At 34.9% G+C, this 27,921-nt stretch overlaps 1 protein-coding gene across 1 annotated transcript in view; it reads right to left on the reverse strand.

Moving 5' to 3' along the window:
* Positions 1-7,135: 7,135 nt before the first annotated feature.
* The window catches only part of LOC111048131 (kelch-like protein 28), a 29,295-nt gene continuing 8,509 nt past the window's right edge, over positions 7,136-27,921 (reverse strand). The window contains exons 5-10 of the mRNA XM_039429829.1: positions 24,289-24,466; positions 18,988-19,181; positions 16,447-16,576; positions 12,382-12,595; positions 10,995-11,273; positions 7,136-8,207 (exon numbers count right to left, since the gene is read on the reverse strand). Of these exons, the coding sequence (XP_039285763.1) occupies positions 11,036-11,273; positions 12,382-12,595; positions 16,447-16,576; positions 18,988-19,181; positions 24,289-24,466 (954 nt within the window). The 3' untranslated portion in view covers positions 7,136-8,207; positions 10,995-11,035. The remainder of the gene's footprint in view (positions 8,208-10,994; positions 11,274-12,381; positions 12,596-16,446; positions 16,577-18,987; positions 19,182-24,288; positions 24,467-27,921) is intronic.

The raw sequence follows: 27,921 nt of genomic DNA on the forward strand, positions 1-27,921 counted from the left end.
TCTCTACTGGCTTTTTCTATTTGTGCGTGGACAGAATCGCACTCCATCTGTGAATGCCCTGGTTCAAAAAAAAGTTGATCGATTAGAGATATATTTAATTTTTGAACCGCATAGAGGAACATTGTTGTGACATTCACATTGCGATTCTGTCCACCACATGTATCTGACATGAACACCCAGTGTGTACTTTCCTCATTCGACTTTTCTTTCATGTGGTTGAACAAGCATGAAGCTACTTCTTTCGAACCTCTACCTGCAGTAGCTTCATGCCACATATAATTTGTTGCATATTTTGTGGCAACATTGTATACCGTAAGGTTGTACACAGCTAATCTTCTTTTGTAGAATATTGCTTTTGCCTTCAATGATGGACAATATCTCACAGCCTCAAAATCAAATTCAGCAAAATTACACTCACCATTCAAAGCTTTTTCTTTAAATTCATCTCGGAGGTTCCTTGCCTTTACTTTCCTAGCCAAGTGACTGTCATGAGTTTCTTTCATTTTCTCTTTTTCCTCCACATCCATTCTTTCATATTTGTAGCATTGATCACATACATCTTTTCTGGGGCAGTGAAAAGCAATATTAAAATTAGTATGGAAGATGTTTCGGTAGAATGATATTTTCTCAGGTGTTACACTGTCTTCTGAACATTTCACTACATATAAATCATACATTTTTGAAGATTGAGGTCCTGCGGTAAATAATCTTTCTTTGTGTCCTTTCTGCAATAATGAGAAGGAATCCTAGGAAAACTATTTATGTGATTTATGATATACTCTCTACTGCTTTCTGGTTTCTTCACTCCAGGAATGTGACAACCTCGTCGATCTTTTTCAATAACACCACTTTCAGCTCTTTTTCTCAACATATTCTTAATAACAGTATCTGTGATACTAAGGGTTGCAAGGAAAAATCGCTGGCACACCTGAATTCGATCACCAGCCTTGTTAAAATAATAGTTTCGTGTTTTCTGTCTCCTAGACACATCTGCAGCCGTTCTTGTGACTTTTTTTTCTACTTCTGATACCAGAGAGTTCAGGAATAACCTTTGTTTATCAACATCACCAAATTCCAATAGTCCTGATTAATTTCGTTTCGCTTACTCTCAGAAAAGTTCTCATTACATTTTCTCACACATCTTGAACAGTCTTGGAACTTCACTAGTTTAGCTGCAATAACCCTTCCACTAGCACTCTTATGCTCCTCTCCTGTGCGAATTTTCCTTTTCACTGCATTCCGTTTCCAATTATCAGTGTCTGGGATTCTATTCCTAGTCTTCGGTCCTTTAACACATTTCTCTACTTGATCTCCTATTTCTGATGTAGGTGAAACTGGATCAGCAGGTGTTACATCTTCGCATTCGGTTGTTGAAGAACATTCTGTTGCAGCATTTGGAAACTGGGAACAGAAAAGAACATGCAGGTCTATCAATTCTACAAAATACAATCGTTTCATTGAGGGCATTAACACAACAATTGAAATGATTGTTGCCATTCTTTTGCTAATAAAATAATATTTCTATTGTTTTCCAATTCAATTGAGACTCCATTTGCTTGCAACAGACGCCCATTTCTAAATAAGCTCATATCAAAGCTTTACACATCATACAATGTCTAAGTTTTAAGTACATCATCATACGAATAGGCCTACTGCCATCATGTCACTGTTAAATAAAGCTTATAGAGACTGTAGTGAATTTTTTTTCTTGGTACTGCTGTTGAGAAGAGTGCTTCAAAAACATAGGTTTTCAATAACAATGTCAATTTTGTAAAATTATTTGAGTTACTGTATCTACAACAAATTTGTCCAACTACATAAAATTGTTTTCTTCGAAAATTAAATATGATTTCAACAGTCAAGCAAAACTATAGACTTACTGTATACACTTTCTGGCGATTGAAACCCATTTAAAACTGTAGGTTCAATTCATCAATCATCATCCACCTCATCATGCACACACTCATGTGGGCATTGCTCTCAGAAAAAAAGTAAGTATCATTGAACATTAACAAAAGCATAAGCATTTATTAGCTTACCATGACTTCACTGGCCACTAAATCTTCTGGAATGTAGTCTGGGTCCTTGTCATCATCATCAAATATTTCATTCTGGAAATAAGAGATAAGTTTGGAGTTAGAAATAATCTAAAGAAATATAATTACCCACTCTTTCAACCTTGAATTAAAAGTAAAATAATTTTAAAACAAATTAATTATTCCAGATTCGTGTTTCTCGCATCAAAGAGCATAAGATTACTAAGTTTGAGCGATTTTTATTTTTCACAATAAAGTGATGGAAACCATGGACTAATTACCGTGAAACACACTGAGATAAAAAGTATCTCAAATTTGGCTGAAATTTGGTCATATCTCCTGAACGGTGAGGAATTTTGCAAATATGATTCCAGATTCGTGCTTCTCGCATCAAAGACCATAAGATCACTATAATAAGTTTGAGCGATTTCTTTTGCAAATATGATTGTGTTTCTCGCATGATAGACCATAAGATCACAAAGTTTGAGCAATTTTTATTTTTCACATAAAATTGAGAATAACCATGGACACACATTGAAACTCACTGGGACACAAAGTATCTCAGATTTGGCTGAAATTTGCACCATAGATAAAGCTTTACCTGTGAAATGTCAGAGCCAAATTTGGCCCCCCTAGCTACTATACAGAGTGAGTTATGAAGCTGCAAACAATTTTCAAATGGTCATATCTCCTGAACGTTAACATCGTCATGCTTGATCTCTTTAATATCAACACAATGAATGGATTTAAGAAATTAAATAAATAGAATAACCTCAATTGATGTTTTTTTAATAAATGGATTGAACATAACTTCACAATATATAATTATATACAGACAACTTTCACTAAATAAGCTCATTAAATATATAATAACCATAAATAAGTTGATGCCTTTTAATGATCTATTGAACATAAGTTCATACGGTAATAAATCTACCAAAAACTTTTACTAAATAACAGCATCATACATTATGAAGAAACATTTATTCATCCTGATAACGTGTCAAGATTCTATTTAATACAGTTGGAACAGTAACAATTATATATACAAAATAAATATTCTAATACAAATCAACTCAATTAAATCTGTAAAACTAAAAAACATTTTCTCAACAATAAAATTCTATTTTAAAAATGAATAATATTTCAGGTAACACCCTCACACAACACCCTGATTTATTCCACATTACATCATAACATCAATTCACATTACATCATAACATTAATTCACATTACATCATAACATTAATTCACATTATATCATCACATTAATTTGATTGGGGACATCAATGGAATAGTTCTAGATAAATATAAAATAGAACGAATCAAATAGAAAATAGTTTAAAATTGCTCAAACCTATAGTAAATATAGGAACATCGACAGACAACATGGTATTTTATTTACGAAAATAATTCTTTGTACACATAAAATTGTTGATAATTCAATAGGTAATTATAGCCCATAATATATTGTAGGGTATGATTTAATTGTAGGTTTGTAGCCTCTAACAAACATTGACAAATTAACCTGAGATTCAAGAAACAGTTCAGAATAGATCTGCCTGCCAGAGGCCCATTGTATATTCACTTGTGAATTTTCAGTATATTTTGATAAGAATTTCAACTTGTCTACGAAATAATGACTAACAAAAATTGCAACTTGTCAACAAAAAAAACCACGATTGATGAAAAACACCGCAATTATACTGAAAATTAAATAAACTGGCCTACTTTATTCAATGGACAATCATCCTCAGGAAATATATCTAAAATTAGGCCTATTCCATTAATATTATACTAATACTTTTCACAAAAATAGAAAATTCTATATTATACAGTGTATGTTCGTAATACTGTTTGTACTATATGCATTTACTCCAATGGCATACTAAAAGTTGAAAAATAGACCATTTTGTAGAAATATAGGCCTAATTTATAAACATAGGGCCTCAAGCGGTATATGGAATATACATTTTTTATAATTTAATAATAGTGAAAACCTCTTAGTTTATATGGCAGTAGCTGTAATTATTCTTATTTTACATGAATAGATCATTAAAATCTCATAGAGATTAAATGAATTTTAATTAAAACTGGTTTTGGAAGCATGTGGTGCAATATGGATACACAAATTGGAATTTCCAACGTCTTCTGAAATATTTTTGCTACATCGTATACAACAAACTTAGAGAAATACAGCGTCGAGTTTTAAAAAAGTACAAAATTATTGCAGCTAAATCTATAAGTAAAATAAACCAAATAGTATAAAACTTATTGGTGAAAGGACTTCACGGAATAAAACATGTAATGAGCTTCACTTCTACAATATACAGAAAGTGATAAACGATAATATATATAAATATATTACAAGTTGTTCAACGACAATTTAGGGTACGGTAACCATTTACTTTGGTAAACATCTATAATTATCACCATCAATGCTCATAAAAATTTACAAAATACAAATTCGTCACAAAAATTTCTCAACCACACATACAGACACATTTTACGAAGTACAATGTTATATTAAGGTTACAGATTTACGCGCCGCGAACATGAGCAATCTACTTTTAATCAGTTGATGCCAAGCTTTTTATATCTATATCTTATACCGTTTCTATAAAAATACAGATATAGTCAGCTGATTAAAAGTGAATTGCTCATGTTCGTGGCGCGTAAATCTGTACACACCTTTAGAGGTTGCTGTCTTTAATCATGGAAGTAAGAATACTTTAATCATTCCATGTACCGGTTGCATGAAAGCAGTTTACATTTGAATCTTGATTAATGTTTCGAGAACCAATCAGAGAAGCCTTTTCGAAAGAAGGATGAAGCCTTATTTGGAAAAGGCTACAGCCTGATCGGTTCTCTTGAAATTAATCACCATCAAAATTCAACCGACTTTTGTGCAACGGGGCCCATGTTTTCAGTACATGAAAATATTGAGCGTTGAGTTAATTACATGACACTTTGTGTAACGCTATAAAAGTGTTACAAAATACGTGTATCTCACAAAGCACTATTAGCTAGTATGAAATTCAAAATTGAAGATGACTAATTTTATTAATTTACAATGCAAATTTATCTATTAATTTATTTATTCGGGGAAAGAATCACAAATCATATAAATATGATTAGGAAGAAACAACAGGCTTGGACCAAATCTATTCCATTCCCAAATTTTGATAAATTAATAAAATGTCCAAAAAATAGGTTATGCTTCTACTGTAAAACGTTCAAGTTCAAATGACACTAATTAAAAGTTAGTTTAATAGGGAATTCGCTAATCTAGGATTGAGATGATTGAGCGTTAATATTAGAATAGTATAGCAAAAAAGTGAAAACTAATTTAAAATTCTAAATTAAAATTTTTGAAATTTGTTAAGATCTGAAATTGAAAACAAAAAATACTGTATACGGTAATTGACTTCAAATTTTAAATTATTTACAAATTGAAATTTTACAATGAAAATAAGAAGTTTGAGTTCATGGAATCTAAATGTGATTTGAAATCTAGAAAGTTGGCTTTAACGTTATTTAAATTTTTCCAATTATTTACTTTTATATTTATTTTTTGACAAAACCATTATAATTATTGTCACACATAATTATAATAATAACAGCTTCACAACAACAATTTCAAGGTAGTATATTACAACAATTGGGATTTTTGTAAACAACAACAACAACTTCTAGGATAACCATCAATTTTTCAAACACACATGAGATCTAAACATATACCTATGTAAGTACAGAACAAAGTATTTAGAAACAGTCGTTGGGGGTACAAAGCTTTCTGTTATACTCTAGACTTGAAATAATAAAATGTTTAGAATCATCCTTCCAATCCGAAATCAATGCCAATTTCCTGGATATGCTTCAACACTAAGAGCTTGTTCACATGACAGCGATTTACGCTCGGTGTCGCGCGGTTGACAAATCGCTCGATTTGCCAGCCTCGTACACATGAAAGCGATTCATGAGCGGTTTGCGCTCGGTTTTGATAAATAATTACTAGGTACAACATCTATGTACTCAATCTTTATCACTATATTACTCTAATATTACTGCTTCTTACATTATTCATACTAGTAGTTCTGTGAACAGTAGACCTCACGCAGTATTCTCATCCACAAGTACCTGATTGAAACTATAGACCTTATGGAAATACAGCAATAGACTGGCTTCTCCACACATCTGTGTAATCACTTGTCAGCTGATTTATGATGAATAATTCTATAGTCTGATTTTTACTCTAATATTGGCGTACTAGCCGTCAGGCTCGCTTCGTTCGCCATATCCGTCTAGCCAGGGGGCTCCGCCCCCTGGACCCCCGACTGGATCGTCCGAGAATGAAATCAGCATTTTTCATTTGAGCATTTTTATCATATGTTAGGACAATCCGGTCGGGGGTCCAGACTAAACGGATATGGCGAGCGAAGCGAGCCTGACGGCTAGTAATATAATATTCCCAGGATTGAAGTAGCAGTGCCCAATCAATTTTTCCGCGATAAATGCATTTAAATCTTCAACTTGGTGCCAACCTAACAAAGTCAACTCAACTTAATGCCAACCTGACAAAATTATTAATTCAGTTGCCAGTTAACAACTGTTTCGAAGAGGTACTCTATCTAGATTATAGTTCTATAGTAACATATGATATGGAAATTTCAATTATAATTAAGAGATTGGGAGAAGAATGCTAAAAGACGAACTTTAAACCCTTAAAAACAACCCTTAGAGTTAAAATATTGCCAAAAGATCTCTTAGTGCGCCTCTAAAGGGCCAACTGAACATACCTACCAAATTTGAACGTTTTTGGTCCGGTAGATTTTTAGTTCTGCGAGTGAGTGAGTGAGTGAGTGAGTGAGTGAGTCAGTCAGTCAGTCAGTGAGTGAGTGCCATTTCGCTTTTATATATATAGATGAAGGAGGCTCCTTTTTCCTTTTATATTATCCTTGAAATTCAAAATTTCCAAAAACCTTGTATATACGTCGACGCGCAATTAAAAAAGGAACATACCTGTCAAATGTCATGAAAATCTATTATCGCGTTTCGCCGTAAATGCGCAACATATAAACATTTAAACATTAAGAGAAATGCCAAACCGTCGACTCTTAGACCTCACTTCGCTCGGTCAATTACTGTGTGTAAAATATTATCATGCTGGTGTTACTAATGAAATTATGTACTAGCCCTAGCTATATAGGTACTAACCCTAGTATACCTAAGGCTGTTTTTTGCTCCTGTGAACTGCTGCTCTTTGAAAAAATGTCGGTTATCTCCTGCCAAGCAGACCTTTTCAGAGCTCTATTCCTGTTCTCCGAGCACTCCATGTCCCAAATGCACTTTCTTTTCGCCACTTCATCGATAAACAATTCAGTGTCAAAGGATTCTACGCCTACTTCCATATTTCTACTATGAACTACTTGAAACTAAACTGAACTACATACTGCTATGAACTATGATCCTCTACAAACTAACTTAAACTGAACTTACTAACTGAACTGAAAATTGTAATAGAATACATTTTAATTGAACTGAAATTGTAATAGAATGTGCACTATATGAACTGCTCGGTTGACTGAAAAGATGTGTACGCTCTCAAGCCTGCTCTAGTATATCGAGCCGCCCGGCAACAGAGCGACAACCGAGCGGTTGGACTGGAGACTACAACCGCCGCAATTCGCCGGCGACTACTAAAACCGAGCGTTGCATGTGTACGGCACCATGTGTTTCCCTATACCTGGCAATCGCTCGGTTGGTCAACCGCGCGACAACCGAGCGTAAATCGCTGTCATGTGAACAGGCTCTAAGCTTCATAAACGCTTCATGAGGAAAGCAACATCATTGTTAATCAAATACTGCCATAATAACATGGACCTTACTATGGGACAAAAAATTCGAGGGAACACTATCACAGCGACTGCGATTGTGGTACAGAAGCTAGGAGAAGCGTAGTGCTTAAACCAGTGGTACCACAATCGCAAGGGAAATAATCGCTACCACAGCGCGCAACGCCATGTGGAAGTATCAGTGCGCTGCGTTTGTGGTAACATAGATGGAGAATAGTCGCTCCCACATCCCACATGCGATAGTGGTTCGTCTGCAACTTCCAAACTAGTTGCGATGTTTTTGTCGTGTTGAATGTCCAATTTATTCCACCAAAAGCTGGAAAATACTGCAAGAAACTCTACATTATTTGCGATAACATGTCTGTGAGGAGTTTCCAGCTATAATAATAATATCGTGTGACCTGGCTGGCTCAGGTCTGTTGTCAGAGTTTTCAGGTCGCAACTGATCAATTTCAGGGCCTCTGACATGACCTAACGACTGCTTTTTAGGCAGCCGGGACCGTTAGTTTCCAGCTAATCGACCAAGCGAATCCGTTCAGTAAGAATATGCTGAAGTTTTTGAATATGGAGAAAACCTATTATGCAAATGTGAATGACTGCATTGATGCAGAATATTTATTAGACCTGGAGTCAGTTTATCGAGGAAAGAAAAAGTAAAGAAGATTTACAATTTTGAATGGAAGTTCATACGTTGAAAACTTGACTGAAGCAAACGTTGACGATTCGATGAAGGGGGATTTACTGAGCCGAAGCAAGCGTGAGGGATTCTCACAGTTGGTGACTAGAATAGAAATCCACGTTCAAGGCAAGTGTGCCTGGATTGATCCAAATACTGGAGTTATTTCACTTGCAAGATTTCCTCTTTTATGTGGACCACAACATAAATACTCAACTTATGTCACAATCAAAAATAAATCGTTGATACCTGCAAGATGTATCTGGAAAGCCTTGAAATTCAACGGAAAAATTCGAGTAAAGCTGGAAGATCTAGAAATTAAAAATTCACTTTTATGTTCACTTAATGTTGAAGAATTCAACATTTCACTTAATTCACTGAATTTTTAATTTCTAGATCTTCCAGCTTTACTCGAATTTTTCCGTTGAATTTCAAGGCTTTCCAGATACATTTTGCAGGTATCAACGATTTATTTTTGATTGTGCACTGTAATGCCTCAGACACAATGCATCGAAGTAACTTACTTGATAAAGTAGATTAAAATAGTGGTAAATTGAGTAAAATTCTACTGTTGAAGCAGATTTCAACATTTGATGAGATCAAAAGAAGGCGACTTGTATGGATGGGACACATGCAAAGAATGGATGATGAACGATGGCCCAAAAGGATAATGAATTGGAATCCACCAGGAGGAAAGAAGAGGGGAAGACCACCTGAAACTTGGATGAAGCAAGTAAAGAGTGAAAGGAATTTGGCAGAGGGAGATTGGATGGATAGAGTGAGATGGCATGTGGGATGCGAGAGACGGCTTCAGCTGTAAACTAAACTTGCTATATATACAGGGTAAGTATGGGAACCCTTCAATAAATTGGAGACTGTTGTAGATATAATACTGTAACTTTCAGGATAAGTTATTGGTCAAATACTCTACCTTTTGTCGTACAACTGAATTCCAACCCCTCATAAGCGGGTGACTTAGGGGTTGTAACTCGAATATTTTAAATGTAGACACCCATTGTGTGGTACATAATTTTAAAGGCCTTTCTGAAACAAGAACGATTGCATCGACAAAAATGTTCTATAATACTTGTATCCAAAATGGCGGCTGATTGAAGTTTTAGTTTTTAAAGAAATGAGGGGTTGTACCTCAAATACTTTGAACATAAACACCCATTTTGTGATACATCATTTTAAAGGCCTTCTCAAAACTAGAAAGATGAAATCAATAAAAATTTTCTATGATACTTTTATCGAGAATAATGCTGATTATAATTTATCAATTGAATCGGTCTGAAGAGAAAGGGAACATGTCAAAAATCAGAATTTGTCAGGGGAGAGAAAAACTGAATACAGATAAAAATATTGATAATTTCAAGATTGATTTTTGTCATTAGGGTGCAAACTCTTTCAAGACAACAATTTTAATCCAGTACAAGCACTTATATAAGATTCACCCCTTAAAATTGAGTTTTTGTTAACTTCCTATTACTCATGATGATATTATAAATTATCACTCTTCAACTTTTACAATAAAAACCTCAACCGAAAGCAATCTGACCTCAAAGCAACGCGTGAATCAAAGGTAACCTAACAATAGCATAAAAATCACAACTGACAAACAGCTAATTTTCGAATGTTCGGCGTTGAAAGGAAACATGTGTGTCATGACTAGTTCCCTTTCACTCCAGTACAGCAAAAATACGATATCTGTTTCTCGTACAAAGAGAATGCTGACATGTTCCCTTTCAACTCCAATCGATGTATCCCACAGTAAACAACTCATTTCAACCACAAAAATAAAATGAACAATTTTGACATGTTCCCTTTCTCCTCAGACCGATTCAATTATTTCTTTAAAAACTCAAACTTCAATCAGCCGCCATTTTGGATAAAAGTATCATAGAACAATTTTATTGATGTCATCTTTCTTGTTTTGAGAAGGCCTTTAAAATGATGTACCACACAAAGGGTGTATACATTTAATGTATTCGAGTTACAACTCCTAAGTTACCCCATTATGAGCGGTTGAAATTCAGTTGTACGTCAAAAGGTGGAGTATTCGATCATTAACTTATCCTGAAGGTTACAGTATTATATCATAGAGAAACGATAGCATAAGTAGATATCCCATGGTATAGGGCGTTTATGTCGCGACTTCTACTGTTATCCCAAGCCGATAGTTCACGTAGTTTTTTCCTATGCAGCTGGGTGACGCTGGTAGTCTCTCAAATTGTGCCGTTCATACACTATCACCCCAACAAAACAGTAAATATTGACAATAATCGACAGTAATCGGCTTGAGATAACAGTAAAAGTTGCGACATAAATTCCCTATACCATGGGATATCTACTTACGCTATTGTTTCTCTATGATTATATCTACAAAAGTCTCCAACTTATTAAAGAGTTTTCATACATATGACTCACTCTGTATATATGGAACATAGGAATGAAAGTACACTCAGGTTCTAGTAAAGATTAAGAGTAGCGAGTCCCAAATGACTGCGGTTGAACTTCATGCTGGTGATTGCGTGCCAATTGTTGGTAGCCGGATTGTACATTTGTGCCAGGCCGAGACGTCCACTGTCGTTGAGTCCCCCTGCCACGTAGATGCGGTTGTCGATGACGGTTGCGGCAGAACGCGTTTGGCCCGGTCGCATACGACTGCGGTACTGCCATGAGTCGCTGCTCGATTCTGTGTCGAACCTGTCCACAAATAATTATAATGAGTAATTAGTTTTTGATAGAGCGATTTGAGTAATAAGATTCAAGTCGACGGGTTTGCATTTCTATTTATGTTTATATGTATTTATTTGTTGATATATTTATGTAAGTTTTTACCTTCTTCAGTGTTTCTTTCCGTTAAAAACTGTTTCTTTATAATCACATTTGAATATTTAAACTATGAAATAGCAGTCTGAAAGGGCCCAGTGTGCGAAAGCCCTCCACAAACGTGAGTAGAAGCTAATTGCCCGAGCGAAGTGAGGTCTAAGATTCAAGTCGACGGTTTTGCATTTCTCTTCATGTTTATATGTTCCGCATTTACGGCGAAACACAGCAATAGATTTTCATGGAATTTGACAGGAATGTTCCTTTTTGTATTTCACGTCGAATTATATGGAAGGTTTTTTTGAAATTTTGTATTTAGAGGATAATACAAAAGGAAAAGGAGTCTCCCTCGAACGTCAATATTACCGTAAAAATCAGACTATAGAATAATTATTCATCATAAATCAGCTGTCGAGTGGATTATTAATAATTAATCAATATCTAAATGTCTTTAATTAATATATTAAATAATATCCAATTAAAATCAGCTGTCGAGTGGATTATTAATTAATCAATATCTAAATGTCTTTAATTAATATATTAAATAATATCTAATTAAAATCAGCTGTCGAGTGGATTATTAACAAATTAATATCTGAATGTAACTTGGAAAAAATCAGCTGTCGTGTGGACTATTCATTGTAAGCAATGAGGCATGCAATTGATAACTCGAAGTAGCATAATATTTTCTCCCGACTATTCTCTGCTTTCAACTCGGTAAGCTTTTGATGATAGTAGCATAGTTGTTTACAACAAATTATTGTCGATAAAACAACCCAAACAGCCATTAGTTATTTATACACCGATATCTCGCCAACACGACAGGACAGAATTTATTCTGATGAACAGTATTATAGGAGGCTGTGGTTTATAACTGGCTGTGGTTTTTATGCGCGACGTCTACTGTTCACAGAAATACCAGTATATGTACAGATGTGATAGTAACTGGATCATAATATGATAATAATTTGAATATTCAACTGACATCTCAACCGTGTGCATATGCTCCCAGTAGATGTTGCCAGAGCTGTTAGTATCAGTTGACGGCACCTTACGTTCGCCACCCATCACATAGATCTTCTTCTGAAAGGCGACACACGCAAAGTGCGCCCGTTTCTCCAGCAGACCAGGCATCGGCATCCACTGGTTGTTGCCCGGAAGCAGGCATTCAACGTGGTTGGTTGCCTCCGTGGCTGCGTCTAGAAAAACCAAAACGACATTTTTGAAGTTGTATCAAATAAGAGAAAGAAAAAAGGAGATCTATAGAGTTTCCATCAAAACCAACTTGATAATATCATAGAGAAACGATAGCATAAGTGGATATCCCATGGTATAGGGCGTTTATGTCACAGCTTTTACTGTTATCTCAAGCCGATAGTTCACGTAGTTCTTTCTCATGCAGCTGTGTGACGCTGGTAGTCTCTCAAATTGTGCCGTTCATACACTCTCACCCCAACAAAACAGTAAAAATAGACAATAATCGACAGTGATCGGCTTGAGATAACAGTAAAAATTGCGACATAAATTCCCTTTACCATGGAATATATCTTTACGCTATTGTTTCTCTATGATAATATTAATGCTGTGCTAAAAATTAACTTTCTACTGGTGATATTTTTCAAAGTTTTTCTATTCGTATATCATCAAGCTATCAAAAAAATATTATTTATGGTCATTTTCAGTAAATTGAATAACTTTCTCAAAAATTGATATTTTTGTTTCATTCAATGAACAATACCATGAAGAATTTATCCTCTAAATCTCATGGATTTATCTCTTACCAAATTTGAAATGTATTGTCCCAAAAATTTAAAATTTAGACACTCATATCTCAAAAAGTAATGATCGGAAAAAAATGTTTTCCGGAGAAAACTTTTTCATTTTGATAGTATGATAATATACAAAAAAAAACTCTGAAAAATATCACCAGTAGAAAGTTTATTTTTAGCCTTTGCACAGCCTTAATTAGTTATTATAATTGATAATTAATTTCACATTCCATAGCGAACTGCTTGTTCGAGTGATCCCTTTCACTTTTTAGAGTGTTGAAAAAGGACTCAGCGTATGAAAGCGCTCCACAAATTATTTACTTAGTTATTTATTTATTTATTTATGTGAGTGGAAGCTACAGTACATGTCCCGCAGCTTTGCCTCCTTGACAAGGAGGAAACGGCATGTAGGCAAGGTATGGTTCGCCAAACAGCTTTGATAAGCAACTTTCTATAATAAGAAGCTAAAAATTACACTACCCACCTTTATTGGCTGTTGAAATAACAACAAAATCTATGATATATTCATTTATTAAGATCCAGATTCACAAACAATTGTAAATGGTTTTCGAATAACCTATAACAGCATAATGAACGTTTGTTTACAATAAGGGTTAGTTTCTCAATGCAAACTGAGCCGGCTACCTTATCAGTCAGCTGATAACCGGCGTGTCTGTTTCTGGTTGTTGACTGCTTGCTTCGATTTCAATTTTATTATATTGTTTTTTTGTACACTCTGACCTGCTGAAAAATCTGCTCATTGTTCCCCTGAGTGAGTGCGCGTATATTATGGGCCCATACAAATGTGAGTGATTTATAATATTATTATTTCAAAATCTCTTCGACTCAATTTTCCATAGACGAACTGGTATATCGTTTGTAAAAATTTTGACGTTACACTGTCCAAACTTGAGTCGGGCAACCCTTGGGTGAAAGCACTACATGCTCATCCTTAATAAATTTATAAACTTGAAAGTACTCTTTAAAATTCAAATTATATTGTTTATGGGCTTAACCCTTCATTATCAAATTCATTTATTACTTATTGAACCAACAATATTCTTATATGATTTAGTAAATTTAATAAATGCAACTTGTCATCACATGTTGTTCCTTAGTGACCCTGTGTTCGACCTTGCTTATAGCTTATTTATTTGCTAATATCATATTCATTTCAGAGGCTAATAGTAACCCATCATCGATTTACTTGATCTTGAGAAAAAATAGTACAATTAATCCTTTGATTAATTGTCAGGAAAATAATCTAGTATACTCTAGACATTTTTTCCTATTTCGTGTGACAAGGGTACTTCCCAAAACAGGAGTTAACCCTCAGATAAGTGCCGTCACCGTAAGGAGACAGGTATAACCATCACAACAGCTAGATGGAATTTCGATGAGCGCCACTATTCAAAAATTATTTGTCAGCCCGAGAATCGGACCCAGTACCTCCCAATTGCCGGTCAGGAATGCTTACCCTTATACCAAACTGACAATCAAGGTCTATAAATACAGGTCATGACACTCGTGTTCCTTATGGAGCGGCCATTATGTGGGGTCTTTATGGCGGTACATTTGAAATATTCCAATCTGCTCATAACAAAATCATGCATTATGCTTTTTAAAAACAATTTATTCTGGTTCAGATAATATGTAAATCCAGGTTTTCGATTTTTAATAATAGAATTTCAATAATAAATGGTTCAATAATTCATTTTTTTATTATTAAAAATTGTTCTTATTCTTGTAACTGATGATTCATAAGGCATTGGGACAAAAGGCAAACCTCAAAAAGAGTTTGAAGTTCCCAATCTAAAAATCAACAATTCAGTTCCTAGTTGAAATCTAAATATTAGATTATTCTGTGGGAAGAATTTATTCTACAATTCAAATCCAAGCAATAATCCTTGAACAATATAACAAAATAACACATGTTGTTCAATCTATAATGATAACAGCTGATAAATTTGAAAATTGATGAGCAGATTGGAATATTTCAAATGTACCGCCATAAAGACCCCACATAATGTCGATTTTGCAATGCATCACGGGACTGTGTCATGACCTGTATTTATAGACCTTACTGACAACCTCTGGATAGCAGCGCTCACTTTATACGAAGCCATAGCGGCCAACCAGTCTACAGCCAGTCTCCATCTGTAGTTATAACCAGAGAAAACTCCTATAATTGTATTCTGTGTTATAATGTATCATTGGAAAGGGCAAGTCGAACGAATGTCAGCTGATATGCTGTGTTGTGCTAGAAGGACGTAGCTCCTAAAAGCTCCTTGTGTATCCTATCGGATGCAATACGTTGCTTTTGAGAGGATACAAAAGGGCATTATGTTGCTTATGGAAATCCACATTAAAGCACCTTGTGTATCTTTTTCGGAAGCATCGCGTTGCTTTTGAGAAGATACAAAAGGGCATCGGTTGCTTATAGAAAGATACATTAGAGCTCCTTGGCAGATGGCTTAAAAGGCTGTTTGGTACACTTTTTTTATTTAAATTATTTCAGTTGCCACTTTTTCCTCACTCTTATAATGATCTTAACAATTATATTGAGAAAGATTATCCAATTTAAATAAAAAAAGTGTACCAAACAGCCTTAAAGTCATGGGATACATGTAGGAGTTCTTTCAAAAAGCACAAAATTCTCACTGTACCAGCTCTCTATATTTTTTTATTGTAATTTGATTTTGATTTGTTCTAATATTCTTGATACTTGAAGGGCCGGTTTCCGAGCTCGGGATTTAGCTAAGTCCTAGACTTTAAACAGCTGGAGTCAGAAAATTGGCTTTCCAAAATGGGGCGTAGTCGCAGCTTTTATAACAGTAGTCGTAGTTTTTATTTTCTCATTTCTATAATTGGAAATGTTTTTCCTTGACGAAATTAGACATTCCTAAATAATTCAAAATAGCTGAAACTTTACACTATTTTCTCTTTATTTTATTTTGTGTTAAATTTTCTAGTTTTTCGAAATTTAATTCAAACGTGACTATGACAATGACTGCGACTACGCCCCGTTTCGGAAAACCAATTTTCTGACTCCAGCTGTTTGAAGTCTAGAACTTAGCTAAATGCCGAGCTCGGAAACCGGCCCTCAATATTATTTGTTTCATGAGTGTATTCGGGCTTCAGCCAGTATAAATATATAACTACATGGAATCAAGAAACAATGAAATGAAGCGTCCATTCTGGGGAAAAACATGAAAATATCAAGATTTAAAACTATCACTAGAAAAAGTTAGAAGAGCGGGAAATATGGAAATCCGACTTACCAACACCTCCGATGGCGAATAATATGCCATTGATGTTAATGAGAGCATGGGAAGCTCGACCCACCGACATGGCGGGACCCTCTTTCCATTCATTGCCAACTACATTTCCCTGGCCGTCAGTATCTAGGAACTTTACACATAAATTGGACAAACTTAGTTGTTTGTAATTCTTCACAAACAATGAATCTCACATGGGTTAAAATAAGAAATACTATAGTGAGGTCCACGTTATAATGGCAGTGTTTGATTAGAAATGGTAATTCTATCCTTGTCTATCATTCAGCAAAGCGGATAGTGCTATCTCTCTCTCGCTTTGCTCTGTTGCCAGATCGTCTTTTAACAATGTAGAATTGATAATTAATCTACAAAATATTTCATCTTAATTATGAAATTATCGAAAAAAAAATTTCCTGCTTAATAAAATATAATTGATTGTTTCAAACGAGAATGAACAGTTAATATTACATCAATAAACTTGTATCAGCTACCGTCTATAGAAGGCATTGACAAGGCAGATGATCGGCAACGTTGTTCTCCTATCTTTCTCCACTGCCATTATAACATGGATCTCACTAATAGTAATAAATAATTATTGTATTAATCTATACTATAATAGAGGAAAGAGCTGGCTTATGCACGTACGGGATAGGAAAAACATGAATGACGCTTCATCACGTCTGAACTACTCAACTGACTAACCTGAAATTTTGCATATAGATTGTTAATTTACCGAGGATGGTTATAGACCTATTTAAAATTCTTCAATATTTCAGTACGTCAAATTTCTAAATAGGCCCTTTCGGAGCACCGTTTACCTGTCCACGGTCCACGTTATAATGGCAGTGTTTGATTAGCAATGGTACTGCTATCCTTGTCTATAATTCATAAAGCGGATAGCGATATCTCTTTCTCGGTTTGCTCTGTTACCAGATCGTCTTTTAACAATGTGGAATAAATATTTAATAAACAAAGTATTTCATCTTAATCATCAACATTTATTATGAAATAATTAAAAAATATAACTTCTTGCTAAATAAAAAAATAATTGATTATTTCAAACGAGAAAGAATCGTTAATATTACATCTATAAACCTGTATCAATAGAAGGCATTGCCAAGACAGAGGATCGGCAACGTTGTTCTCCTATCTTTTTTCACTGTCATTATAACGAGGACCTCATTATAGGCATATATTGAGCTTATTTATTTGTTTGGTTGTTCTGGTTTCTCAATGATAGTAATTAATGTCTAGGAAGCAATGGATCGTGAAGCAATGGATCAATGAAGCAATATTCTCCAAATTTAATAATAAGGTGCTGTTCTTCACAGACTAATAATTTAGTTACTTGTATCAATAAACCTGTATCAGCTACCGTCTATAGAAGGCATTGATCAAGACAAATGATCGGCAACGTTGTTCTCATATCTTTCTCCACTGCCATTATAACATGGACCTCACTATAAAATAGTTGTGCAACTAGTGCGCAAAGTGACAGTTTGCTGCACCGAAAGAAACGTTTACTTCTGGCTTCTTGAGTGCAGCAGAGGAATTTTGCTCACGTATTTCACATTAAACTTTTCCTAGTTACTATTGAATATGAGAAGTGGTTGATTATGGGTAAAATGATGGCTGAAATCCATCAAATGTTTGTGTGTGTGATGCTGTTATTAATAACAACCTTAATTCATTTAAAAATTAATAATCCAGTTGAATTTGAAAATTCTCAGCCAAAGTTCTCATTTTTATTCATTCAAGAATCAGAAAAAATACAGATAGAACAAAAAATTCGCATTCAAAATATACGCCATCAGCTCATTGGGATGGCTTCAAGATGGCTGAACCAACAAGCGCACGACCTAGCGGGAAGAATCATACCTAAGTTTGTTTCATCCAGCTAAAAAGTACTGAAACAGGATTCAGAAATTTAGACTTTTGCTCAAATTACCGAGAAAAATACTCAAAGTAAACTGAAAAATATTTATAAAAATAACATAGACAACAGAGAGTATTTATTGTGGTATTCTTATGTTTTTTATTACTTTTATATTTATATGGATATAGAACGGTAATCATTTAACCTCAAAATTAGAATTTTATAATGTATATTTGCTACTTTTCTCATTGCTTGCAGTTGAAATAATAATTATGAATAGAAAAGAACTATTATTTATTATTAAATGATGAGAATTCGTAAATGATGATTATTTAATATGTGATTTAGATGAACATTATTCTTGTTTTGGATTTCTAGATTGAGATTTTATCATGAATGTAGGGTAGCCATTGAAATGATTATTATCTAAATCCAACCACAGTCATTGTTACCAACTTAATTTTTGTTTTCGTGCACTAATCCTCTATATAACCCACCAACTATTTTGTGCTGCCATGTTGCAAATCTGGAGTACGCAAAGTAATACTTTGCGCACTAGAGCGGAAAAGTGATTCTTTGCGTTCTGTAATCAGTGCAGGAATGGTCACTTTTCAAGGTAACTGTGGGAAAAAATCATTGAATTGAATTAGTAACAATTAGACAGGTACCCAGACTTTGTCGGTGACTTGCAAATCAGATCGGTGGGCCTTGTAACCTCCAGTGAGATAAATCCTGTGGTCCACACAGACTGCTGCAGCACAGTCGACCGCCGTTGGCAGATGAGGCAGCTCTGTCCACGTGTTCTTCATTATATCGAACACCTCCACGATGTAGGGTTCCCCTTCCACATAAAGTCTGCCACCTGAAAAGTTGTTTGAAACAATTCATGAGTACTATAATGAGGTCCACGTTATAAAATAGAATTTGATTAACATTCATGTTGCTATCCTTGTCTATCATCCTTGTATCACCTTTGTATCATCAGACAGTCATGCGCTGACACATCATCTCAGCTGGTTAATATCCTATTATATTAAGCGAGCAATTTCTGTATATATTTATATATTTGGTTATTTATATGGTTATATATTTATGTTCAACGGATCTCGAAAACGGCTCTAACGATTTTCACATAATTTGGAACATAGTGTAAAAATTCGATTGCACTAGGTCTCATCCCTGGGATAACTCGCTGAAGGACATGAAAAGGATAATAATTATTCATCCTTGGGAAACCAGATGATAATTTCGTCGTCTGTCGATAACAGAAGATGCCAGTGCCTGTGTGGAAGAGAGGCAGAATTATCTTCAGCTGTTGAATCAATACGCTTATCTCGAAATATCTAGATATCTAGATATTATCTAGAAATTTTAATCGACTTGATCAAAATAATCTGATTTGTTGACATGACATGGTATATCATTCTGAATTAGAGTATATCATAATTTTCACAGTTAATCCTTATTTCACAGTTTTAAGTGATTAGTGAGTGTTAGTTTGTTATTCAATTTGGTTTGTAAACAATATAAATGAGAACTTTTCTGTTTTCAAATGTTTGGACTGAAAATGGACCTGAATTCAAGTGTATGGAACGTAACCTACTTTTTGGACTATTTATAGTGTATAGATCAAAATCCGTGGAAGAAACAGTTTTGGGCTGTGCCTGTTAGTCCTTCCCCAATCATTTCAAAGAATTATGTTCTGTTTATCAATAAATAACGAGCGAAGCTCGGTGCCCCGATATTACAGCTTAATTTACAACTTTTTCATCAACAAACTGATACGGGTTGAGATATAAATATGCGGTTTTCGCCATTCATTTTCTCTTGAAACTCTGTATCGAAATCATGTATCACATGACCACCTTCTCATTTGAAAAAATGAATTTGGATTCATATGAGGGTCGAAGATGTTGAAGCGACAGAGAAATTTTTCATTTCAAATGGGATCCCCAATGAAACCAACTGACAAATTATTCTTGTAAAAGAAATTCAATTCAATTCAATTTATTAAAAACACACAAAACAAAATTACAAAGAATTACGAAACAATTAAAACACAATAAAATGTTACAAATATAAAAAATATTTAGCTCTTTCCATAATTTTCACCAACTTTATAATTAAGAGTTGCGGGTTTCAAAGATTACAATACAACAGTTCATGAGCGAGTTCTCCAACCCAGGGGGTCACTAGTTCATTTTATATTAGAAGTTGCTGTCAAACAACTGTTTCTTGTTCGAAGCCTCTCGTTGATGACACAACTTGTATGTTGAATCATGTGTGTTCACACATGTTCTACACACTTGTCCTACCGTTAGTTGCCATACTAAGGCCGATTACAGAGCTCGACCTGGTCAGTGCGTATGTACCATCCTGACCATACGCATCCATACATCAGTTTTACACATTCAGAGCTCTCCTGACGAACAAACTGATCTGACTATCAAAATGGACGCGTTTACAAGTTGTTTAATTGCAGCTTATTATCCTAGTAGCTTAAACGAAGGAGCAAAAGAAGTAGATATCAAGTTCACCCGATGGTCGCCCAAAGAGCATTTCAAAGGGAATACCATTATATACATCATTGCTTGGGGTTGGAGATAAATTTTTTAACTACCTCAGAATGTCCATCAGAAATTTTGATGAGTTATTTCGAGCTTGTATCACCATTGGTGACATAATTGCAGTCATTTTAAGCTACGGATCAAATGAATTTAGATTATTATAAAATAATATATGATTTTTCCTATAAAAAATTTAGAAATGATTGAATAAATGTATAGAAAAACTCTGAATTCAAATATGATACTATTAATTGAATAAATTCATTATGCTATTCAATTCAATATCAGCTGATTGTCGGGCAGAGGTGTCAGCACATTGGTTATGTTGCGATCGGGCTACTGAAAGCTCTGAAAGTTTCAATAGCGCGTCAGTCGACCGATGGAACGGATGCGCACGAGCTCGACCGATGGTAACTAACAGTCCGAACATAATAATAACTGGCGATATCAACATTGATTTAAACCGAAACACCAACTTAACAAACGAATATTTTAATTTACTTTCTTCAAATGGTTTCAAATCTTTTATAAACAAGCCCACGCGTGAGTCAAACGGTTCCCAATCATGTATAGACCACTTTTTCTTTAAAAATAGTTCTTTTTCCAGTGATACAACAATTGGCTCGGTAATAAAAACAAGTGTAACTGATCACTATTTAACTTGCATGAATTTAGGCTTGTATGAAAATGTAAAAATGACACAACAGATAACAAGGAATTTTTACACTATAATAATCTTATAAAGAATTTAAAAAATTACAATTGGTCGGATTTGGATGCATTGGTTGACTCGAGTATTGATGACGCGATCGATTACTTCATGAACAGATTAAATACAGAGATAAAAAAGGAAACTTATGTGAAACTAGTACCCCACAAACTGAAACCTCTCAAGCCTTGGATTACAACTGGACTAATTATTTCAATAAGGAAACGTGATCTCATGTACCAAACTCTTAAAAAACAGCCTTTCAACTCCATTCTAAAATCGCAGTATATAAATTATAGAAACATCTTAAATAATATGATTGAACAATGTAAATATGACTTCTATAATAATAAACTATCGAAATGCAAAGGAAACTCAAAAAAATATGGGAGTGTATAAATGATTTTCTCAACACTAAAAGAGAGACTTGTACGCCTAAGATTGAGTCCGATGTTCTCAATCACCATTTTGCACATGTAGGTGAGTTGTATGCCAATAAACTAATTAATGATAACCCTATACAACATACATTGTTGATACTACAATTCCATCGTATAGTTCCTTCTTTTTGGCTTATACAGATGATGAGGAAATATTGGCCACAATAAATTCTCTCAAAGGTAATTCTGCTCCTGGAGTGGACAATCTAACAGCTACTTGTCTAAAGAAGATTGCTCCCTCAATTTTACAAAACCTCTCAAACGTATCATCAACAAATGTTTCGAGGTGGGTCATTTTCCAAAGTTGCCAAAATTGTTCCTATCCATAAATCAGGTGATCCGTCCAACCCTACCAACTACTGTCCTATTAGTCTGATGAATAACTTAGCCAAAGTAATGGAGAAGATAATTAAAAAAGATTATTGGGCTATCTGAATAAATTCAACATTATTAATGAAAACCAGTATGGATTCCAGCCCGGTAAATCTACAGAGGATGCCATCACCAGATTATTACAAATTATAACAAAAACTTTAATAATAAGAAAAAAACGTTGACAGTATTCTTGGATTTAGCCAAGGCATTTGACACTATCTCTCAAAAACGACTTCTGGAAAAAATGGAACACCTGGGGATTAGGGGTATACCACTAATATTATTCAAGAGTTACCTGTCAAATCGATCTCAGATACTCAACACAAGCAATATGAAACTCACTGATTTTGGTCTGCCGCAAGGTACTGTCCTATCTCCCATTTTGTTCTTAATCTATATCAATGATCTCCTTAAATTAAATATAAGAAATTGTGATATAATATCATTTGCAGACGACACTGCTCTAACTTTCACTGAAAACTCATGGGATGATGTAAAAATTGCAGCGGAAAGTGGACTCAGATTGGCGTTCTCTTGGCTTAATCAACACATATTAACCCTCAACACAACTAAAAGCGTATTCATGTTATTTTCACCCAATTCCCTTACTCAACCACGAACAATAGACAGTATAAAAATCCATCGATTAAACTGTAACGACCATAGACTTCTTAGCTGCTGTTCTTGTCAGAAAATTCAAAAAGAAAAAAAGTTAAGTACCTGGGTATCTTGTTGGATCCACACTTAAGGTGGGATAATCAAATTAATAACATGTGTTCCAAACTAAAATTCCTTATCTACAATTTCACCAAATTAGACAACTGAGCAATATAAAAATAGCTAAACTAATCTATTATTCGTATGCTCAATCCGCTTTTCAATATGGCATACGGGCTTGGGGGGGAGCTTTGAATGCGCATTTCACAAAACTTTTCAAAAACATATTTTAAAAACTATTCTAGGCAAACCCAGACTTTTTCCAACAAAAGATTTATTCAGGGAGTTCAAGGTTTTAACAGTTCGACAACTTTTCATAAAAAATTTGGTACTATATATTATAAAAAATAAAAATTTATTTGAACCTCGAGAATCTCTTTTGGGCTTGCGCCCCGCGCGAGACATTTTCCAATTTGTCAGAATGGACTTGAATGTGTGTAGGAGACAGTTTTCTTATATTTCCAATAAATTAATAAACCACATTCCCTTAAATATTCTTGAAAAAACAAACATAAACCAAAGGCTTAGATCAGACATAGATAAATGGATAATAGCAAATAAAATCGAGGAAAATTGTTTTAAATAAACTAATTTTCGTCTACTCCATGGTTGCAGTTGACTTACCTACCTCTTACCGTTCCCTTCTTCTTCATTCTCCTTCTTCTTCGTCTTCTTCTTTCTTCTTGGCCTTTTCCGTCTTTTCTCCTTCCGTTCCTTTATTTTTAGTATCCTCTTTATTATTAAGTACTAGTTTTAATTCTGTATTTTTTTCAAGAAATTTTTTTTGGATCATTTTTGTTAAATATTTTTGAAAAACATTTATATTGCAACTCACACCTGCGCACAGGGTTTCCTTGCAGGTGTAGATTCTTATATATATATTTTTTGTCTTGAAAGTGTTGTATATTTTTTTGAGAATCAATAAATTTGAATTTGAATTTGAATGGTCTTCGTACGCAGTGTAAAACGCATGGTCCTGACCGTGCGCATGCGTGCCGTCAGTCCTGCTCTGTACGGATTCATGGAATATCTATGGAAAATACAAGCGCGACTCACGTACGCACTGACGGTCGGTCGAGCTCTGTAACCGGCCAAAGACTGGCCACCAACGGTAAGACATGCATGCACACGTGTTTGAATTATTTTCCTTTTTTTCCTCACCGATGACATAGAGCAGACGCTGGCGGGAGGCATAGGCGGGCCACTTGTGGGGGTGGAGCATAACTTCGGCGGGGACGGAGGCGGTGTGCAGGTAGTTGATGTACGGCCCCCAGTCCGCCCCCCGCGGAACCTTCACCTCCATGTGCTTGCCCTCTAGGCCACCCACTGCTACACACACCTACAGACATCAATCAATCAATCAATCAAACAATCAATCATTCACATTAGTTTGAATCATAGAGAAAAGGTAGCATAATTATGCTATCCTTTCTTTATGATCCAATTAAGTTGGTTTGAAATTAATACAGCTTTGAACGGCACAGTATGAGAGACTACCAGCGTCACATAGCTTCACCAAAAACAACTACTAGGACTATCGGCTTCAGTTAACAATGAAATTTGGAACATAAACGCTCTTTACCATGGGATATTATCAAATCACTAAAAAACAAGAAATCCTACGACTGTTACAACTTATCGAATTACTTAGTTAAAAAATCAGCAGAACATATCCTCAAGCCACTAACATTTATCTTCAATAGCTCCATGAAAGCGGGTTACGTACCATCTAAACTGAAATTATCGAAAATAATTCCTGTTTACAAAAAAGGCAATCAAGAGCTTCCTGAAAACCATAGACCTATTGCTAATACTCCTATATTTCTAAAAATCTTTGAATATGCCGTGCTAAGACGATTAAGAAAATACTTCAAACAAATAGACCTACTGTCTTCTAACCAATTTGGATTCCGGCCAGGCTACTCCACAAATGATGCTCTCTTCTCTTTTGTAGATGAGGCATTATCATCTGTTGATAAAAAATCCAAAGTGAATGGTTTGATAGCCGATCTCTCAAAGGCGTTCGACCTTATCAATGTAGAGATCATGTTAAAAAAGCTGCAATTGTATGGATTCGATGGCGCCGTGTTCGGGTGGTTTTTTTCCTACCTCAACGAAAGGTATCAGCAGGTAGTCATTGACTCTCATACCCATGAGTACCATTCAGAATGGATGAAGACGAGAAGCGGGGTCCCCCAGGGGTCAGTACTGGGTCCCCTGCTTTTTATTATATATATTAATGACTTGCCATCATACCTTGAACCAGCTAAAAGTGTATTATATGCTGACGATGTGAGTATTCTACTGAAAAGCAGCAGTCAGTCCAATGTGGAATTGAAGAGTAAGACTGCCCTTATTAATTTAGAAAAATGGCTATCTGCTAACATGCTGTTGTTAAATATGAACAAAACTAAAGAAATTCCATTCCGAACTACCAGAGAAAATAATTTAGGTATCAGAGACTATAAAATAGAATCCGTGAATGATATAAAAGTTCTTGGAGTGGTGATTGACTCTGACCTTTCTTGGAGACCTCACCAAGAATACCTCAAAAACAAACTGAACTCAGCAATTTTCGTACTGAGAAATTTGAAAGCTATATTGGACTCCAGGGCTCTTAGAGGTGTTTATTTTGCACTGTTTCACTCACACCTGACCTACGGCATTATTTTTTGGGGAAATTCAAGTTGCGTAGTTGAGGTGTTCAGAATGCAGAAGTGGGCATTGAGAGTGATGATGGGAGAATCAATTCGAACAAGTTGTCGCCCCCTTTTCAAAAAACTTCAAATTCTCCCATTCCCAAGCCTATATATTTTCGAAACAATTTGCTTCATAAAGAAAAATATACATGAATTTAATACAGGCGGAACATTCCATCAATACCCAACAAGATATAGGAACAACCTAAGAGACGACACACACCAGACAACCATGTATGAGCGAGGTGTTAGGAGTTCTGGTATTCGTCTGTATAATTTATTGCCAGCTCATATAAAAGAAATGACTGGTACAAAATTCAGAGATCAATTAAAGAAGGAGCTGCTGTCCATATGCGCGTACTCAAATGAAGAGTTCAGAGAGTACTACGAGCGTCAAAATGGGGTTTAGAGAGAATAGAAAAAAAATGTATTGACTTTTCATGTACCTGTTTATGTTCTAAACTACGAGCATCGAGATAAGGTTTGGAGAGAAAAAAAATATATTGACTTATCATTTATGTATTTATGTTCTGTATTTTATTGACTTACGACATTGACAAGTCCAAATACCCCTTTTATAGGAGGTCAGTGGATGAAAAAATCATTGAATTGAATTAGTAACAATTAGACAGGTACCCAGACTTTGTCGGTGACTTGCAAATCAGATCGGTGGGCCTTGTAACCTCCAGTGAGATAAATCCTATGGTCCACACAGACTGCTGCAGCACAGTCGACCGCCGTTGGCAGATGAGGCAGCTCTGTCCAAGTGTTCTTCATTATATCGAACACCTCCACGATGTAGGGTTCCCCTTCCACATAAAGTCTGCCACCTGAAAAGTTGTTTGAAACAATTCATGAGTACTATAATGAGGTCCACGTTATAAAATAGAATTTGATTAACATTCATGTTGCTATCCTTGTCTATCATCCTTGTATCACCTTTGTATCATCAGACAGTCATGCGCTGACACATTATTTCAGCTGGTTAATATCCTATTATATTAAGCGAGCAATTTCTGTATATATTTATATATTTGGATATTTATATGGTTATATATTTATGTTCAACGGATCTCGAAAACGGCTTTAACGATTTTCACATAATTTGGAACATAGTGTAAAAATTCGATTGCACTAGGTCTCATCCCTGGGATAACTCGCTGAAGGACAAGAAAAGGATAATAATTATTCATCCTTGGGAAAACAGATGATAATTTTGTCGTCTGTCGATAACAGAAGATGCCAGTGCCTGTGTGGGAGATAGGCAGAATTATCTTCAGCTGTTGAATCAATACGCTTATCTCACGAGAAATATTATCTAGAAATTTCAATCGACTTGATCAAAATAATCTGATTTGTTGACATGACATGGTAGATCATTCTGAATTAGAGTATATCATAATTTTCACAGTTAATCCTTATTTCACAGTTTTAAGTGATTAGTGAGTGTTAGTTTGTTATTCAATTTGGTTTGTAAACAATATAAATGAGAACTTTTCGGTTTTCAAATGTTTGGACTGAAAATGGACCTGAATTCAAGTGTATGGAACGTAACCTACTTTTTGGACTATTTATAGTGTATAGATCAAAATCCGTGGAAGAAACAGTTTTGGGCTGTGCCTGTTAGTCCTTCCCCAATCATTTCAAAGAATTATGTTCTGTTTATCAATAAATAACGAGCGAAGCTCGGTGCCCCGATATTACAGCTTAATTTACAACTTTTTCATCAACAAACTGATACGGGTTGAGATATAAATATGCGGTTTTCACCATTCATTTTCTCTTGAAACTCTGTATCGAAATCATGTATCACATGACCACCTTCTCATTTGAAAAAATGAATTTGGATTCATATGAGGGTCGAAGATGTTGAAGCGACAGAGAAATTTTTCATTTCAAATGGGATCCCCAATGAAACCAACTGACAAATTATTCTTGTAAAAGAATTTCAATTCAATTCAATTTATTAAAAACACACAAAACAAAATTACAAAGAATTACGAAACAATTAAAACACAATAAAATGTTACAAATAAAAAAATATTTAGCTCTTTCCATAATTTTCACCAACTTTATAATTAAGAGTTGCGGGTTT

Source organism: Nilaparvata lugens, chromosome 5 (assembly GCF_014356525.2).
Source record: "Nilaparvata lugens isolate BPH chromosome 5, ASM1435652v1, whole genome shotgun sequence".
NCBI lineage: Eukaryota > Metazoa > Arthropoda > Insecta > Hemiptera > Delphacidae > Nilaparvata > Nilaparvata lugens.